Genomic DNA, 19,184 nt, shown 5'->3' on the forward strand with positions numbered 1-19,184 from the left:
GCAAAAGAGGGGAGAAAGAGAGAGAAAAAACAAAAACAAACAACACAGCACTGAACTGAACGGAGGGGTTTTTTTGGGCTGGCGCAGAGGAGAACGCACATATACTGTGCGCAGTGGCACTACACTTGTTTACCAATGAGCAGCAGGGAAACAACGTCTCCCTGCATTAACATACATAATAATAAGAATGACAGCAGGTAAAAATAGCAACTAATAACTACATCCTACACTCGCACTCTGTGTGTGCTGCTCTCGACCTTGTGCGGCTCACACACACACACACACACACACACACACACACACACACACACACACACACACACACAGAGTGTTGTTCTCTGTCCCACTGCTTGTCTTTCTGCTGCTCCACACCACTCTCACATACATTAACTTCTATCTGGTCCGGTCCTTCTTTCCTTGAGCCAGTACACCGCTCTCTCTCTCTCTCTCCACATTCTCTATCTATTCAACAACCTCTCCACTTGACTCACTATATCTCTCACACACTCTGGGGTCCAACTTTTATTAGGTTCTTCAGAAAAAAAGAGGCTTCAGCCAGTCTCATATCCCTCTCTCTCTCACTGTTTCCTCTCAGTCCTTCAGTCCAGTCATCTGTTCTCTCCGTCCATCCGCGCTCTCATTCCCCAGTCCTTTCACCTCCTGGGTACATGCACACACTCCCGCGTTCATGCTCGCTCTTTTCTTTAAACTTAATGACCAATTCAAGCTCAATTACCGGTATTTTGAGCTGTTCACCCGACGCTCTCGTTTAATGTTTCCGTTGTGAGACATTCCTCCTGTCGTCACTGCTCTAAATCTCTTTCTTCTATCAGTTTTCATCAATTAGTATCACATTTACAGTTTTCTCTTATCTATAACAGAGGCATCACATTGCAGCATTTAGTGCTAAATCTGCAGGGAGTCTAAATTAAAAGAACAAAGAACTTGCACTAACATAAAATGTATATGTATTACACATGGCAGACAAAATGGCTATTCAATGAAATGAGAGTGTGCACATGACAGTTATGGGCTTGTTTTCCCACCATATTTAAAGGAATAAAGGGTTTCCTGATGTGCATGGTGTTCTAACATGTAGTAAAACGGATTTTTGCCACTTAACAAAAGCCTCACGTGATCAAATCTATGCCTGCCTACATTTACAATATTGTAAGAGTATGTTCACCTCTTTTTCCTGCCATTGCATTGTGTTTTCTGACAGTGACTCTGTAAACCTCTCTGTGATGTCACATCATGCCGTACAGGAGTTGTCGGTCCACTGCTGCATCCATCAGCAAGTTTGACTGTTTGACTCTGTGACCTTTGTGTGGATTTACCTGTACGTGTTGTGAAACCAGCAGGTCCTGTGTCCCCGCCAGCTAAAAACGCAGATTTTCTCAATGAACCTTTGGTGCTTTGGAGCAAACTTAAGTTTCCAGTTGTAAAAGACTGTGTAAGGATGTGAAAAGGTGTCTTGTAGACTTTAACTGGCATAGTTTTTACGAGGTGAGAGTCTTTTCTTGTGTCCCTGCTGGCAGCCACGAGTGCAGACTAATCCCCAGTGAGGTGTCAGTAAGACTCTTGACCGTATCATGGCTGTACGATGAAATGAATCTTATCACAATATATGTTTGTCATATCATTTGTTATCACGATATAAATCCACATTTCTGTAAGGCTGGGTGATATGGCTTAGAAATAATATTTGGATATTTTTAGGCTCTATCCTGATATACAGTATATGAGATATATGAGGATATAAAGCTTAGTTTCTCTGAACTCATGAAGTTTTCTTTTGAGATGTCGGTGCTTCAACACACTGTAAATACACTCTACTGTTTATGTATCGCTATATTTACATGATCTTAGAATAGAATTATTACTTTTCTTTGACCTTTTGATGTTAAATGAAGGATATTTACTATGGAAGAATGACATTGACTATAACTATGGTCAAATTCAGTCAGAACATAAATAATCTGTGTTATTAACTGACTTTTAATATATATATATATATATATATATATATATAATTATGTCAATTCAATGTATCAATATGATGATTATCAACATTCTTTAAAACCAGGAGAAGTCAGAAAAAGTGAAGAATAAGACAAAAATCTAACACCACATCTGATGATATCGATAATTGCCCATCATGAACTCATCTTATTTGATGTACAGTCACACCTGTACAGCATGTGTGTGTGTGTGAGTGAGTGTTTATATGTGCATGACTTACGAGTGATGCAGAGCAGGACCAGCACCAGGCAGCGCAGGGCCAGAGAGAAGGGGGCAGGGAGGAGGTCAGCGCGCTGGACGGCCTTCATTGTGTATTGTAAAGCTGTGTGTGTGTCTTCGTATGTGTGTGTTTATGAGCACGTCTGATCAATGGCTCTTGTGTGACCCTGCCTCCTTTACTCCACAGAAACTAGTCCACACATACAGAAGCACCCTGATTTGTCCTCTGCAATGCTGCAGACACGCGCACACGCAAACTGCCCGGCTTTTCTCCACTGCAGTCAGAGAGAAGAAGTTGTTGTTCGGGGGACGACACTCAGGACTCTTATGTGCAACACTGCCTCACCACACATGCAACCAAACCTCAAACACAGTACACAACACAGTACACAACACAGTACACAACACAGTACACAACACAGTACACAACAGCAGCGCTGCGCTACAGACAGAGCTAGTGACTTAGCACCAGAGGAATCAGCTTAGAGCCACAGAAAGTCCCGGCTTTGACACCTTGTGCTGCTAAGAACAAACTTGTGATACGCAGTGTCTTAAATCTGTACAGTGCAGAGGCTTTGCAGCTACAAAGCGGCACGGAGGCTCGGTTCCATCTAAGAAATATATGACAACAAAGCAAACGCTGCAAAGGCTAGATATATTTTCCACCGCGGTGCTGCGAGGGCCCCCGTCCCCCCCGTCCCCCCGGGACCAAAGACTCTGAAATCAATGAACCAGAAAAAACAATACCAAATGTGACCAAAGCAGACCTGCAGTAGCGGGCGAGGATAATGGCAAAGTAATTAACCAAATGAGCAACGACTTAATTAGCTAAACACCAAATCTAGCCTGCAGAGCTGGGTTAGCGCTGAGCCCCAGGTGTCCTGATAATCAACCACACAACTAACCACAACATCAAATAGACTGCTTCTCTCTGGCAGGTCAAACCACGCTGCTCACAGGAACAGAACACATCAATAAAAGAAAACTCAGTCAGACACGGAGCTGAAAACTACCTTTTGAAATCCAGCTACCTACACTGCGGTGCCCTTGAGGACAGAGAAATCTGGGGCAACAATGTTCAATCTCCAACTGATTTGCGTTTTAACGAGTCGCACAAGGTTTTCAGCAGCTCTCATGCAGTGAATCGGAGACAAGACTCAAGTCAATTTCCCCCTGAGCTGGAACCAAACGGGGGGCAGGACTCTGGAGAGATGAAGACACCGTCTAACTGCAACTCATCTGGAGGGAGCTGGGGTTAAATTAAAATCCACTGGGCTTAAGTGCCACTCTATAAAGACAGAGAGGAAGTAGCTTGAGTAACAAACATGAGAAGTGGCTGAGCATTAATCTCTGACACTACACTGCTATTTCAGACAAACACAGGCATCTACAATTATTCAGCTCTTTGGATGTCCTCTCATGTATACACTATGGCAGAGATGATCATTTCAGACGTCTCACAGGAAATAATCACAGGCTATCAGCGGGTCTTTTTCATGCTCCGCTTGGCTCGGTCCGTGGTATAAAAGCTCGCTGTGTTTCCGGTCCACGCAGATTCTCGCTGCTCGCTATGACCTCACACTTCCTCGCCGCGTGTCTCGTGTGCTTATGCTCGCACGCGTGTGTTTGTAATTCCTGGGAGAAGCGTGACAAGCTGCAGCCCCACACACACCTCACTGAGCACTATCTGATGGAATAAAGTGCGAGTGTCATCCTCAGATTACTACACGCCGCCCGGTCTCTCGCTCCCTGCTGCCACTGCCGCTGCTGCTGCTGCTGCTGCTGCAAAAACAATGAGCTCTAGCGGTGATGTGCCCTGACACTTCTGGCAAAGCCGAAAGCGGATCAAGTCCAATCTTCCCCCGCGGCTCTGACTTCACCCGTCAAGAGGCTGATGCTGAGAAAATGACTCTGTGCTGGTGGTGGTGTTGCGGCGGGAAGCTGAGGTCTGGCAGGTCTGCGGCCTCGTAGCAGACGGACGGAAAAGCAAATCTTTTCTACTCTTTTCAAACTGATCCACTTTAAATTGCGTTAAGTTCATCCATTCCTCCCTCTTTGTCCTCCAGTCCACCGCAGCTAGTTAATTCCAACAAATTTCTCCTTTTGCTTCCCTTCTTTCTTGCTGATGTATGGAAATTGCTATAATCCCAGAGTGGTATCAGTGTTGATTACATCCATCTGTCTGTCTGTTTTCCGTCCTTCATTTATATAACCCTGTCCTCCCTCTCCTGTGTGTGTGTGTGTATGTGTGTGTGTGTGTGAGCCAGTGTGGGATCAATGTCTGCATATTTTGCATCCTCTTGTGTGAAGGTTAGAGATGTGCGAGTGTGTGGATGGAAGCAGCGACAATGGTCGTCTTTCAGGTCGGGAAACAGTGGTGGCGTGTGTGCGCCTGAATGTGCCCGACTGTCCAGTGTTGACTGAAGCAGGGTGGACATTTGCTTGTCTGTTTGGCCCTTTCACTGTCTACTGCCCATTAAGTTATCCATGCAGGCGCACACACACTGTTGCTTTATGTTAAACTGACATTTTTATGGCTGCGGCCAGAGATGCGCACGGCTGCCGTCTGATAAGAACTCTGTGCGTGTTTGTAATTTTTAAGTGAATGTGCATAAAGTGGGAATAAATATGATTATATATGATTTTTACTGACGTGGACTTGGCTCAAGAGAAGGCGTCTGTGTTTTATACAAGTCACACAGAACTCGTGTACACAGCTAATCCAACCTGTCACTTATGTGGCAACAACACATCCATAATATCATTTTACTTAAAAAGAAAATATTTTTCTATTATTGTTATTCCTTCCCCGCAGTCCAAATAGACTAAAAATCAGACTAATCAAGTGATTAAATCACTTGATTAGTCTGATTTTAAAATAAATCCTTCTTCTGTTAATGGATTTTCTTATCTGTCTGATTTACTTGTAACCTACAGTATATCATCCCCTCAGGTCTTCTGGTAGTCACGTTTTAATAATCTCAAAAAGACCTGAGACACACAGTGAGGCAGATATGGGACCATGACAGTAGATCAGCCATTCTGACGAGTGTTGATACAAGCAGACTCAAGACCCACCTTTTTAGTGTTAACTTCCTATTTTGTTATCCCTTCATTCACTACTACATTCTTTCATGATTTATTTTTTGAATTTTTAATTAGGCTTATCTATTATATCTTTTAATTCAGCTTTTTATTAATCACTTTCATTGTTTCATGATTATAAGTATTATTAACTGGTGAGATAGTTCTTCCTTGGGTTTTTTTTTATCATGTATGATAAATTCAGGCCTTACTGATTCAGTTGTATTGCAGTTTGTGTCTGTGTAAGTGCGTGTGCGTTACAGGTGTGTGTGTGTGTGTCTGTTTATGAGGACTTGTCTTCTTAGTGTTAAGGAATTGGACTTGTGATCAGATGCTGGTTCAAATCCCAGGACAGGTCAAGGGCTGGGGTGGCCCTGAGCGAGACACCTGAATCCTCCTGGTGCCAGATACAGTAAGTGCTGCCCACTGCTCCTACACTTGAGTGTGTGTTCACTGGTGAGTAATAACGATGGGTTGAATGCAGAGGTCCAATGCACTGTCACTGATTAGTGTGTGAAAGAAACCTCATTCTAAAAATTCATAAAAGGACTACATTTTGTGTATATATCGATAAATACAAATATCAACAGGTCACTTGACAGGCTTCAAACTTGGTGGACGACTTACTAGGGGCACCAGTGTGTGCAGTGCAGACTTTGACATTGTTTGAATAGGAAATGTAAGAGATATCGTTGGAAATTCCACTCGTCATCATGGGTTTGAATTTTCATATACAGTATTTCTACACATGGCTGTTTCTTACACAGAGATTCTCCCTTAATATTGACTTATAAGGACTCATAATTGTGAATTCACAACAAACGTAACTGTTACCCAATTGACATTAAAAAAAAGATTTGAATGCACTTCCCTTATTCATGCATCGTCGCAACATGGACTATATCATTCCTGCTCCTGTCAATGAAAGCAGCAAAACACACCGGCACTGGCAGGAGCTAACAGTGCCGAGTCCGTGACTTTCACTGTCCCGTAAAACACGAGCAGCAGCATCAGCAGCAGCAGCAGCAGCACCGCTCTGCTGTTACAATCGCACCTCGACTCGTTCTTAGTTAAGTGATTGGTAAAGCATCCGCTCTAATCTGCCACCGGCTGTATTTACAAACATCTTTACACATTCAATTTCAAACACGCCGTTTCCTATTATCAAGTCAAATAAAGTCAGTTTTATTTATGAAGTGCTTTTAAGTAAATGGGGAAAATCACAATGTTCTTTATGGGGAAGAAAAGGACATAATTACAGACTCAAAGAATACACATGCAAATCATAACAGGATGTGCTCCGAGTGTGTGTGAGTCCCTGTGTGGGCAACCTCCGATGGGTGTGTTTGTTTTTGTCACAGTGTGCGTGGAAGGAAGAGCGGTAATAGTAAATTGTGTTCCCTAATCCCACCCCACCCACCACCCTCATTTTTTCCCTCTCCCTCTCTCATCCAAATCAAATTTTTAATGGGCTTCATTGGTGCCACCGTGGAATAAGTGTTGCCAAAGCACTTAAGGGGCTTAAGTCAGCGGTGTGCTGAAAATATTAAGCACTCAAACAGCCTTACAAGGATCCGCGCCTGCTTAAGTATGCCGAGGAGGTCGTGCCAGCGTTTAATACCAGTGGTATTAAAGTGCACTGACAAGAGAGGGGAACAGAAATATAGATATATACGGTATGTACCGCAACTGCGGATAGATGGAGACGTAGGTGGAGGCTGGCAGGGAGGATGGAGAGAGCAGAGGTGCGAGACGTGAAGAGATGGAGAGACAAGGTGGGGGTAATGAGGTGGATAAAAGACTGAGGCTACATCAGTACCACTACATTTTAGTCTCAAATGCTGAATCTGCTCCAGATGTGTCTGTCAGCCACAATACCCAAGCATTTAAGAATCCCCAAAAATGAGGAGTTTAAAAATGCTGCGAGCTTCCTTCTCATTCAAAAACACCATTAAAACGTACTTTCACTTTCAATTTGTCGTCTGTCTGGCAACTTTTTTTTTTTTTTTTAGTATTAGTCTCTCTGAAACTAAGCAGACAAGTGCAGAGGAGAAAGTCAACTACCTTTTAGTCACAATGTGCAAACATTAGGACCCAAATGCATTAAGTGCCTTAATGACACTAAATGCCAGGAGGGGGAAGAAAAAAAGAAAAGAACAAAAAAATCACCAAGAGAAAATACCTTTGAACACTGGGAGCAGAGACAGGAACCACAGGGAACATCAGGGAACTGAGCACAGAGACTAAGAGGCAGGATAATCAGACACAGGTGAGACTAACACATTAGGGTGGGGCAGACAGGACAGGAAGTAACACTTGACAAGGAAAAAAACTAACTACAAAATAAAACAGGAAACACAAGAACAGAATCCCGACAAAAAGTGCAAATACAATTATCCAAACAAAAAGCACCTGGAGAAAAAACACGTTTTAAGTAGGGATGGTTTTTTAGCGTCCAGTACCGACACGGATCAGCTGTGCTAACGCCAGACTGCATCTCAATCTGCTTTATAACAGCTGCTCTTCAGGGGCCGCCATGTTGGATGTATACAACAGCTGCAAGATGTTGCTTCTCTGAGCCGAATCAAATGACTAGGACCGATGCTGAGACTAGTGCCGTATACGGATTCATTTCCTGAAAACAAAGCTGAAACACGTGTAGTAGTAGTAAGGACGGGGAGAGACAAGGTGAGAGACAGTCAGAAAGACAAAAAGTAGGAGAAGAGAGGAGATTAAAAAAAAGCAAAGCAAATAACATAGAGGAGGAGACAAAGTACGAGGGAATCAGGCCAAGGTGTGGGAGGTAAGGGTTGATGGGATGGCTGTGAAGCAGCATCACAGGGCTAATGCAGAGATTCTATCGGGAGGCTTATCCAAGATTAAATTTCTCTTTGTCCTTACGGCGGTTCTTGGGAAAGCGGAAGTGTCAAATTTATTTCTTATGTCTCCCCTGAGGTTGAGCAGGGGAGTGGGTTGGAAGCATGTGTGTGTGTGTGTGTGTGTTTGTGTGTATGCGTCTGTGTAGGTGTGCGTCTTTAGGGTTTATTAGCTGGCAAAGTGTGAAAGAGGGCATGTGTTCCTGAAAGGTAAAAATAAATCAAATGAACATCTCCCCAAGGCTGTTTCAGCCTAAGTGAATATCCAAGTATTACAGTGAACTCATACATATAGATATCCATGAATATAGATTGTGCATCGTCTGAATGTTCAAAGAGCATTTTCAAGTTTCCTATCCTTTTCTTTTCTAGCCTTCATATGTTCTAGCCTTCACAATATTACTTGCAAATTCAGTTTAAAGTTGTACTTCAGATATTTCCAGGTGTGTTTGTGCCTATGTCAAGGACCAGCAAGTGACACAGATGCTGGCTGCCACATGGCTGCCACTATAAGAACACGTGGAAAAACAGATTTGACCCATTTTACCCAAAAGGCTCACCTAAACGTGGCATGTTATCTCACTCTTGGACAGCCTTTTTCAAATGGAAACCACCGTTTGTGAACCACTCACTGTACTGCACCAAAGTCCATAGAGAACATCAGCATTTTTAGCTCACAGCAGCACAGGAGCTGCTGGATTTAAAACAACACAAGTCATAAAATAACACATTTGAACTTACTGACGGAGGCTGCATGGATGTGTAAAAGTGTGATTTTGTTCTATGGACTTTGGTGTATTGGGTCAGTGGGTTAAAGCAATGCAAACTTCAGACTGCGTACAGGCAGCAGGAGAAAGCAGCAAAGGTATTCTTACATGACCCAGACGTGAGTGGGCATAGGTTTTATAACATGAGCCTTGTGTCCCGGCTGCTTGACATATTTTGACATATTTTCAATGAAAGAACTGCAAAAGAAGGAATCTGATGTCTTGTATCACACAAACATGACCAGATATTCTTTGAATAATAATAATAATAACCTAATAATAATCACAACAAGATATTCTTAGGTTATTTCAAACTTCAACAAGAACATGAGGAAGACCAGAGTATAACCTGGTAAAGAACATTGGTGAAGTTGCATCTGCATATCCCTTATCTTAACCTTCCCTTCCAAGTGCAGCATCACAACTCAAAAGATGTTTAGTTTGTCCATTGTAGGCTACTGTAGAATCATGGTGGTCCAACATGGTTGACCTTGCTGCTGATATGAATATAAAAGGCTCATTCTGAGGAAATTAAACACAATCTTGAGTTTCTGCTGAATGAAAAGTCATTTCACCAACATGTCTGGGCCATCCAGGTGAGGGGTGTCACCTGGGTAACATCATCCAGCTCTACCTGTTGTGTTCTCAGAACCCTGAATGTCCAGATCTCAGTGCATGTCTAAAAAAAAGCATCTTTAATCAACTATATTGCTCCGAGAACATCCACATCAGTGCTGGCTGACTTTATGTTAATATCTTGCCTGGAATCATGCACAAGCTAATCCAACTAGGTTTGCTTCACAGTCTCTAATTAGAGAAGTCACTGCTCCTCCATCTATGGACACGATCAGTCAGTGCAGTCTCTGGAAGCTCAGCTCAGGCTACTTCCTGCTCACCTCACGCTCCTGGGTGCAGGGATCGATGCGGCCCGATCGTTTGGGTGCATTTCAAGTGACACCGGTGTCTTTCTTCATACAATTTAGGATTACAAAGTTTTGATTTTCTTTATTTTTCACAGGTTGTTGATTGTGGAGCTTGGCGAATAAATCAAAGTCAATACGGCGCACACCATGACAGGCTAACAAGAATACAAAGCAGGTATCTGAAGTTGAATGACTGTTTGAAATAACTCGGATTGAATGAACACAACCATGCAGTGTTTGTTTGTCACATAGTCCCACTTTGGCTCACCTTTATTTGTTTAGTATAGCAAACATGGGGATTAATGTCATTTTTTGGCAAACAACAGACTTGGCAGCATGAAAGGAAGGACATTAAGGCACTGTAGTGACTATTGTAGAAATCCTATTATTAGCCTTGTCCCACTATGCATGTAACATGCATCAATGACGCATTAAAGGGGAGCAATTTTAGCTCCTTCTTTTTCAGTCTGGCAAAGAGCTGAGCATGAACCTTAGAACAAAACGCTCTCAAGTGACGGATTGAGAGAACTAAAGATGGAAAATGCCACTGGTGGCTGGTGCAGCTACACAAAGAGAGCTGGATCAGATTACCTCACTGCGCTGAATTCACATCATCAGATTATTTCACAAAGACGGGATTCAGAACCTTGCTTTTTATGTGTTCATCCAGAAGACGGCAACACTATTTTAATAATCCATTGTTGACTCACTATTACTAACCAAGGGGTATTCAGTATCATGTCAACACGTATTCATCTGACTATAAGCCGTGTATTCCAACCCTAATCCTATACAAACGTGCCTGTTAATCATAAATCCTATTGTTGCTGTGTTATTAACCGTCAAACATACTTCTCATTAGATTGTGTGAGTGTCTTATTAGTTGACTATCTACTTCTGGTTAGTCTTTCACATTGATCACATGTCACATGATCAAATCTTCGTTGATTATCAATTGACAACAAGTTTATTGTCCAGTAAACATCAAATCATAGACTAGCTGACAATTAGTTGCTTATTTGTTTATCAACAGACTATTCGCAGGGAAACTACACTTGCATCTGTGAATGTGTGTCATGACCATCTAATTAAAGTAAAACACAGTGTCAACTAATTATCTGTTGATTTGATACGGGTCTACAGTGGACTATCAACATAAAGTGTTACCCAGAACAAGTAGTAACTCCTGCACTAAGGCCAAACATGAATGTGAAGTGGATCTCATTCTTCAGATGAACAATGCTGGATCAAAAATGTTAAAAAAAAAACAACCCATTTATTTCTCAGACCAAATCTGTACAAGATATTTTCCTGGAATTTTCTCAGACTTAAACTAAATGTCCACTTCTTCAGTGACACGTGTTCATCTGCTCGTTAAGCAGCCAATGACATGGCAGCAACTTCATCAGAATGAGACAGAACTGGTGATTTAAGTGACTTTGACCGTGGCACGGGTGTTGGTCTGAGTATTCCAGGAACTGCTCATCAACTGGGATTTTCACACACAACCATGTCTCGTGTTTACAGAAAGTGGTCCAGAAAAAAAAGAGAAAAATACCCAGTGAGCAGCAGTTCTCTGGCAGAAAAAGCTTTGTTGATGCCTTTTCTTAGAACTCGGGATTAGAGAACAATGTTGGTTTCACTTTTGGCAACGTTGTGGCATTTTTCAATATATTTAAAAAAAATAATAATAATACAGATATCATGATTAAAAAGATGCATGTGTACAGTGATGTTTTCAGTGACGATGTGAAATGTGTGCCGGATCTACATAACTACCAGGATTTTAGGGTTAGCAGAGGCAGGTTATGCACTTCCATTTCAAACTGACATCCTAAAACATCCACTATGTTAGAATCAGTGACATCTATTGATGAGATTGCAGATTGTGAGAATTCCTGTCCCCTTTGTGGCTTTCCAAACAAAAGAGTATGACCCTATCAACAAGAGTGTTGACTTGTCTGTCCCTAGATACAGATTGTTTGAAGTACAGCATTTATTCGTAGGTTTATGTGGGCGGAGCCATTCACCTTCATTAACATAGTACGCTTCCACTTCTGAACGATATGCATTTGGCCCGCAATAGAAACATGGTGGCACATATATATAATATAATATGGCTCTAACATTTATTCTTAAGCTACAAAAACATAATTATTTTAAAAACAATCATACATTTATACACATCATATTAACGGGAACAATATTAAATTCCTGCCAATGAACCCTTTCTAAATGCTTCGCACTGGCCCTGAAATGGAATTACAGGCTCTACTGTTCAACCCTGTTGTTATTTAAACAGAACTCATTTCACAATTATATACAGTGTATACATAAAAACATGGGATCATTAAGAAGCTGAGTTGAATTTACTGTCAGTTCTAAACATAATATCTGCACAACTTGCAGTGTCATCACTTCTGTTGTTCCGATAAAATCCACTCCATCAACTATTATTAAAATTTCATGGTGAACTTGAGGCAAGTCAAAGCACTTCAACAAGTAAATAAAATAAGTCAAGAGCAACTTTAAGCCCTCGAAGCAACTCTGATGCCCTGACGTATAAATGCTTAATCTGACAAACAGCAAGGAAAAAGTAACACTGTTCACGTTATGTGTAAACACAGCTGCACACTTTCCCTAGTGTTAATAACAACTGTAGTACAAGAGGATTCCTGATTGTTACAGGTTTTCTAATCTGCTAAAACAAAGAGAACTGCACATTATATCATCTATTATATCATCAAGAGCCATTAGATTTGTATTTGCTGTCCTTACTGAATTATTGAACACATTTATTGCAGTAACCTCTAACGTGACGGCGAGAATTGCTTCTCTTGCCAAAACAAACTTGCTTAAGCAAATCTTCACCTTTGCAAGTGCCATGCATGGTTCACAAAGACACACATCACTGCAGTAATCACAAGCGCACAAATAGCTACTTGAGTTGAATTTGTTGTTTACTGTTATTGTCTGCATGTTGTGTCCCATCAGTAATCCACTTAACAGACGCTGTTCAAGAATATATAGTCGATTATGTCACAGACCCAGGCAGCTTAAGCAACCATGCTGAGCGTCATCATCAATTAACTTACAAATATTGAATTATCAAAATGTGGTGTCCTCATCGGTCCAAGCGGTCTGGGTTTCAGCATGTTTTCCCTGCTTCTTTCCCTGTGCACTGACCATGTGCTTCTATTATTTCTGGGTCAAAACCCGAGGGTAGGAACTGTGGAACGTGCTTAGAGTGTTCAGGCCACCTGGGGTCCAGTTGAACATACACATTTAATAGCAATTAAAGTCCAAACCGCATTACTTGGCTGTGCTAGTCCGGCTTTATTTTAGATTTGAGTCAGACTAACATGTTTACATGTACTTTAAAAGGCTATTTTCAACTAGACTAACACAATAATTCAATGTTTTCTGACATCAGGTACACGTAATGACTAATCGGTGGATTTTGTTTACCCCTGAAGAAGAGCTGACAGGCATACAGCCAGAGAAGGCCACCTTCAATGACACATTCTTGTACGGTTTCATGTTAATTATTCGTCTTTTAGAAGATACTGTACTGCTTTAATCCATTTTTTTAGTTGCTGTCTTGGTTTGTATGTATGTATACAGCCCAGAGGCCAGAGCTTCACCACCCACATCTCAGAGAATAGAACACAACAAGGAGATTGGAGATTTTTAACAAAGGTATCCTTGGCCTTCTTGTTTTCAAGCATGGATTCAAAGAAACACACACTCATCCTAGGAAGCATACACAGTTATGAGTAAGAGAAGGCATGTTTTATGTATAACCAAACAATACCCCCCTCCCCCCCATCGTCCCCCCTCCCACAGGGATGCAACAGAACACTAAGCTCAGTCATCCCTTATTCAGTAAGATAAATGCAAACAGCATTACCTGCCAAGCTGAGAGCACACTATCGGGGCTTCCTAACAAGTGTTTCCGTGTGTGCTCTGAGCCACATGCTTCACAGCTACCTACAGGGAGTTACACTCATTATCCATGTGGCATCATACCTCCCAGTGACAGGCTTCAAATCTCTGCACACTGTGTTTTCCCTGCTGCAGTGTCAGTCTCGTTTCTTTCTCTTTGCCAGCGCCTGTGCTAACATTTGCATGTGGCCTGTGTGGAATTTGTTCCTTTGTTCCCCCCTGATGTGTGTGTGTGTATGTCTGACAGACAGGTTGACACTGTGTCGATACTGTACGCCTGGTTTTATGAATACATTCATACTGGTCAAAAAAAGAACTGCTGAATTCCAGGTTTAAACTGTGACACGAGGTTAAACCAGCACTGACTCATTTCTTCTTCGTCTGCTCCAATTTTGGCAGCGTTGCAAATACTGGCGTCATTTAGGGTTGCCGAAAATTCTCTAATTTATTTGTCCCTCTCTTGTCCCGTTTATTGACTGCTACGCTGATCTAACCACTGAACAGTACAACAACAACAAAAGCAGCCGTGCTGATCACGACTCTTGAGAGTCACCGACGACACCTGTCATCATCCCATCACAGTGTGACGATGACAGGTGCCGTCCCACCTCGCGTCTGGAGATGAGGTGGGACTATGAGTCCCGCATCAGTCGCACATGATCAGTATACTGTAAGTAAATTAAAGTACAATGGATAAACCTGCTAAAAAGAAGAGACTGCGCAGCTACAACAAATGATGGGAAGTTAAAAAGACGTGAGGTAAGCCCATCACACACAGATGGTGCACATTCTGAGTCACTTCTATTTGATTCCTCTGCAAAACTGCTATCATTATGACAAATGCCTTAAAACTATACACTGTATAGTCACACAAAACCATACTCGTCACCTTGTGTCCCTTATTTCATAGTGACAAAGTTGGCAACCCTAGCGTCATTTGTGCCACAACACTAAGATGTATTCTTTTGGCAGTTAGCATAGCTGTTAGCCTTAACTGTTTTAGCTAACTTGTTGTCATTAGCACCTTAAAGGTTGAGTTTGAATGAGGAACCAAAGTAAAAGCCACAACATACTATAGTACAACAACATTGTCGCTGTTTCTTCTTCCTCCATCTCATTTTGTTATTTTATGTTGTCACATTTCACACGGTAAACATGAAATGGTATGTTGATGAGCAATTAAAGCTGCTTTACACTACAATTCAAACCCATTCACTCACACATTCACACAGCTCATCTATGTGCAGCACATTTCAATTGCACATTTTTCATAGCTATTCACATGCTGTTGGCTCAGACGTCAGGAGGAACATCAGGATAAGTGTCTTGCCCAAGGACAAGTTGGTATCTAGACTACGTCGTAGACTTCAAATGGAAAGGGGATTCCCTCTACCACCACCATCGCCTCCATGAGAAGTATTTCAGTTGATGCTTCCACTGTATGAGTTGGCTGTAAAACCTTCAAACTGTGTCGATGGGGCTCAAAATGATGCCAAGATGTCCTCACGCCATAAACTTTATCCCTCAGACTGGTCGAGGTCCGGTAAAAGATGCCCACCGGGACCACCGGCAAGTTTGAATGGTGTTAATTACTTTTTGTTTTTTGTAAGTGTTAAAGCTTATGACGTTTCATTTCTGAGGAGGATTGTTAGTACAGTGAGGGCAGCCTGAAAAGTTCATACACTGACTAAGAAGGAGTAATGCTAGAGTTATTAAATTCAGCATATCACTATCTGTAGACAAAAGGATCAGCCCCCAATGACATTCATGTTGTCATGGTTGCTACATTAGAGGATGATGCTCCAGCTTTATCGACTGTGTAACAGTGAGAGCCTTGAAGTTGACCCAAGGTCTGGACGTCCTGCCACAGCCAACATCCAAGAAAACATTGATGGTGATGGATGACAGAGGTTTGGCTGTTAATCAGTGAGTCAGTGGTGTAAGCATCTCCCATGAAGGAGTAGACAACATTTTGCACAACTTGGCATGTCAAAGGTTTCTCCTCGGTGAGTGCCACAGCTTTTGACCCCTGATCAAAAGCACACCATGCTGGTCATGCCACAGAAGAACTTGGCACGTTTTGAAGCAGATCCACAAAGGCAGTCCATGTAGTGGAAATATCTGCTGTTGAGTATCAGGGTGAGAGCTCCTATACCAAGGTCATCCAAGCGCTACAACCCTAACTGAAGAAGAATGTTGGCCTCAGGGGAGACTATGACGGAAAATAAAACTTATTTGGTCAAATTCAACCCTTGCATCCTGGTCAGCCTATTAAGTTCTCAGGCCACCCTCGTAGCTTGGAGGAGGATTGTGCTCCACGGTGGCAATAAAAATTAAGAACCTATATGCCACCTTGCCAGGGGGGTACGTCGCCAACTGCCCTCATTCCACCAATTCACAAATGCCTAACAAAGGGATAATTTCTCCCTCGCATGATATAATCTTTCCTTTCTCCCGTCGCTTCAATGGTCCCCTTTATGGCTTTTTATCACAACTCCCTTTCCCTCCCTCCTCCAACTCTTCCTGTCTTTCTCACTCTGTTTGTCTGATGCTTTCCCGAACGCCTGTCTCACTCTCTGCTCCTTTTCTAGCTCTTCTCTTCTGTCTCGCTGACCTTACAGAGGGTCCCTGCACAGAAGTCACTCTGTCGCTCTTTCTTTTTCTCTTTCTCTTTCTCTCTAGAGGGAAATCACACACTCATCAGTTTGCCGGCTCTGTTCCCGATGAGCAGGCGCACAAGGAGAATATTAACGAAGCTCCTCAGCCAATTAACACCTAAAGCACATAACAACCTTTTATGTCGGCGGGCACACTCACATGCTTGTGCTGTGCACACACAATTCAGCATAAACACAACCACTTGTACTAGCAATGAGGCTCACATAAACAGACACACACACACACAGGCTTCACAGCAAAGATATGCTCTCTCTCTCACACATGCACACACACACACACACACACTTAGATTGTGTTGACGGGTGTGGGTGTCGAAAAAAGGGGGCATTTATTGGAGCATGGGGAAGTAATATATAGAGAGCGGTACATGTAAACAGAGCGATGGGCAGCAGTCAGAGTGAGAAGAGGAGAGAGGAAGAGACAGAAAGGAACCATGAGGTGAAAGAAAGAAAAGAAAGAGAAAAGAGGAAACTCTGTGACGGGAGGTTAATGGGGAGGGGCTGCTCCTCACATGCTACATGCTAATTTGAAGGGTTAAATAGTGGGTAGGTAAAGACACACACACACACATCAGGATAAAGGCCTTGCCCAAGGACACATCGGCATGTAGATTAGCTGAGCCATAGTAATGGCGAGTAAAAATAATTATAATACATTTATATATATATATATATAGATATATATACATTTATATATATATATATATATATATATATATATATATATATACATATACATATACATAGGCCAGTAGCATCACTGACTGATATCAAAAGTTCCACCAAATGCTGCGAACAAACACAGAGGATCATCGCAAAATGAAGAGGCTCCAATAAGTGGCTCCTCCTCAGGTCGACCTACCCCAGGAGCGATTGCACGAAATTAATTTTCAGAAAAGCGACAGCAGCGAATGATGAGACCAAAAGGTCTGCTGCATTCACTTTTAAATATGAGAAAATGTTCCTCATTTAATACGTTCTGTCAACATAGACTTAAAAAAAACTAAAACAATTATTAAGATTCCCAATGAATGTGAGGGTGGTAGAGTTTAATTTCACAGTGCTTTGCTTCCAGCTTTGTTTACAAGGGGCAGAACCCATTTAGAATTTATGTACAAAGTATTTAATTGTATAACAGCATCTGTAAACTGTTACCAAAGTTACTGGACGTTAAAAAAAGACAGTCCACTTGTGTACTACGTGGACAGCGTTGAAAGAAAAGATCAAAACAAGATTAAATGCATTGCCATGCAACAAACCTACAAATACAAATATATTCCCTCTGCTTTGGCTCAGTGTGGAAACAAGTAAGGCAGAATTAAAGGGATAGTTTTTTTGGTTTTTTTTGAACACAATCAGGCTGTGACACGACAAAAGGCTCACCTTAGAAAATCTATGCTCAATTTAATAAGTCTACGACATTGTAAGAATAGTAAAACAGCTCATAAAGAAAACAATAAAGAAGATGGACAATTTAAGATAATGGCAGTAGACCAGCAGCTCCTGTGTCACTGCAAGCTGAAAATGTTGATTTGCTCGTGTTCCTACTGGCATTCATGTTATCAGTGCACGGTGCACACTTCAAACAACTTCACTTCAAAAACCTTGATCTATAACTTTAAGCCTTTTCCTCAACTTGAAATACAACAAGTGTGAACAAGTGGTATTTGTTGTGTAATTGCTTTCTGCAGGTCATATATATGGAACATTGTATTAAAATAGATTTTAAAAATTCAACCTTATATCAAATCCAAACTTACATACATCCACAGGCATTCACACCAAATCAAAGAGTCCGTATGAGCTAATTAAACACCGTTTTTCTGACATACACTCTGCACTAAGCCCATAACAGGGTGGAAAACTAAGTTACATACTGTAGCTTTAATGTGCAGAGAGAGAGCGAGAAGAGGAAGAAGAACAAAGAGTGTGAGGACTGAAGGACATGACAGAAGGAGAGAGAGGGAAGAAAAATGAGGTGGAAAATATGAAGAAAATCCAGTACGAGAACAGATGAGAGTGGAAACAATGGACAGAAGAAAGTGGGAGAGACAGAAGTGGGAGTGTGATAGGCAAGCAGTGGAGCAAATCCTCGTAAAATTAAGTGCATTTACATATTTAGATGAGCGCTTCTGAGTCAGCCTGTCTAATTATTTCATCTCCATTTTTCATTTGCATGCTGTTCAATCCAGAAGCAGCAGGCCGTGAGGAAAGTTTCTCTCTCTTCTCCTCCTCCTCCACCTCCTCCTCTTCTCTTCTCCTCCTCACAATTGCTTTATCACATTCACAACTAGCTCCTCTCTCACTGTCTCTCGCTGACTCTCCACCTCCTGCAGCCGCCTTTCGTTATGCGGGACATTAGCATACTCTTTTTGCTTTTTGCCCGTTCAAACTTGTTCTCCCAATCTCCCCTCGTGCCCCGCGCTCCTGCTCTCTTGTCATGTTTTATGCATATGAGGATGCTGACCCCACATGTCCAGGAGTGTGTGTGTGTGTGTACACTGTGTGTGTGTGTGTGTGCTTTGACCTCTGTTTTGATGAGGACCAGGTCGAGAGAGAAAGTTTATGGCGTGAAGACATCTTGGCGACATTTTGACCCCATCCTCAAAGTTTTAAGTTTTTACGGCTGAATCACACATACAGTGGATTTCAGCTGATATCGTTCTTATT

The 19,184-nt window shown here is 42.0% G+C and overlaps 1 protein-coding gene across 4 annotated transcripts in view; it reads right to left on the minus strand.

Moving 5' to 3' along the window:
* The window catches only part of cadm4 (cell adhesion molecule 4), a 242,084-nt gene that overhangs the window by 70,997 nt on the left and 151,903 nt on the right, over positions 1–19,184 (minus strand). Inside the window, exon 1 of one of the 4 annotated variants that reach the window (XM_058647553.1) lies at positions 2,243–2,627. The exons of 1 other annotated variant lie outside the window; for it this stretch is intronic. In XM_058647553.1, coding sequence (XP_058503536.1) covers positions 2,243–2,330 — 88 coding nt within the window. In that variant the 5' untranslated portion in view covers positions 2,331–2,627. Of the gene's footprint in view, positions 1–2,242; positions 2,629–19,184 lie in introns of those variants that run through there. 2 more of the 4 variants (XM_058647556.1, XM_058647555.1) reach the window with 2 other exon arrangements.

The sequence above is a fragment of the Solea solea genome, chromosome 13, assembly GCF_958295425.1.
Source record: "Solea solea chromosome 13, fSolSol10.1, whole genome shotgun sequence".
Taxonomy (NCBI): Eukaryota; Metazoa; Chordata; class Actinopteri; order Pleuronectiformes; family Soleidae; genus Solea; species Solea solea.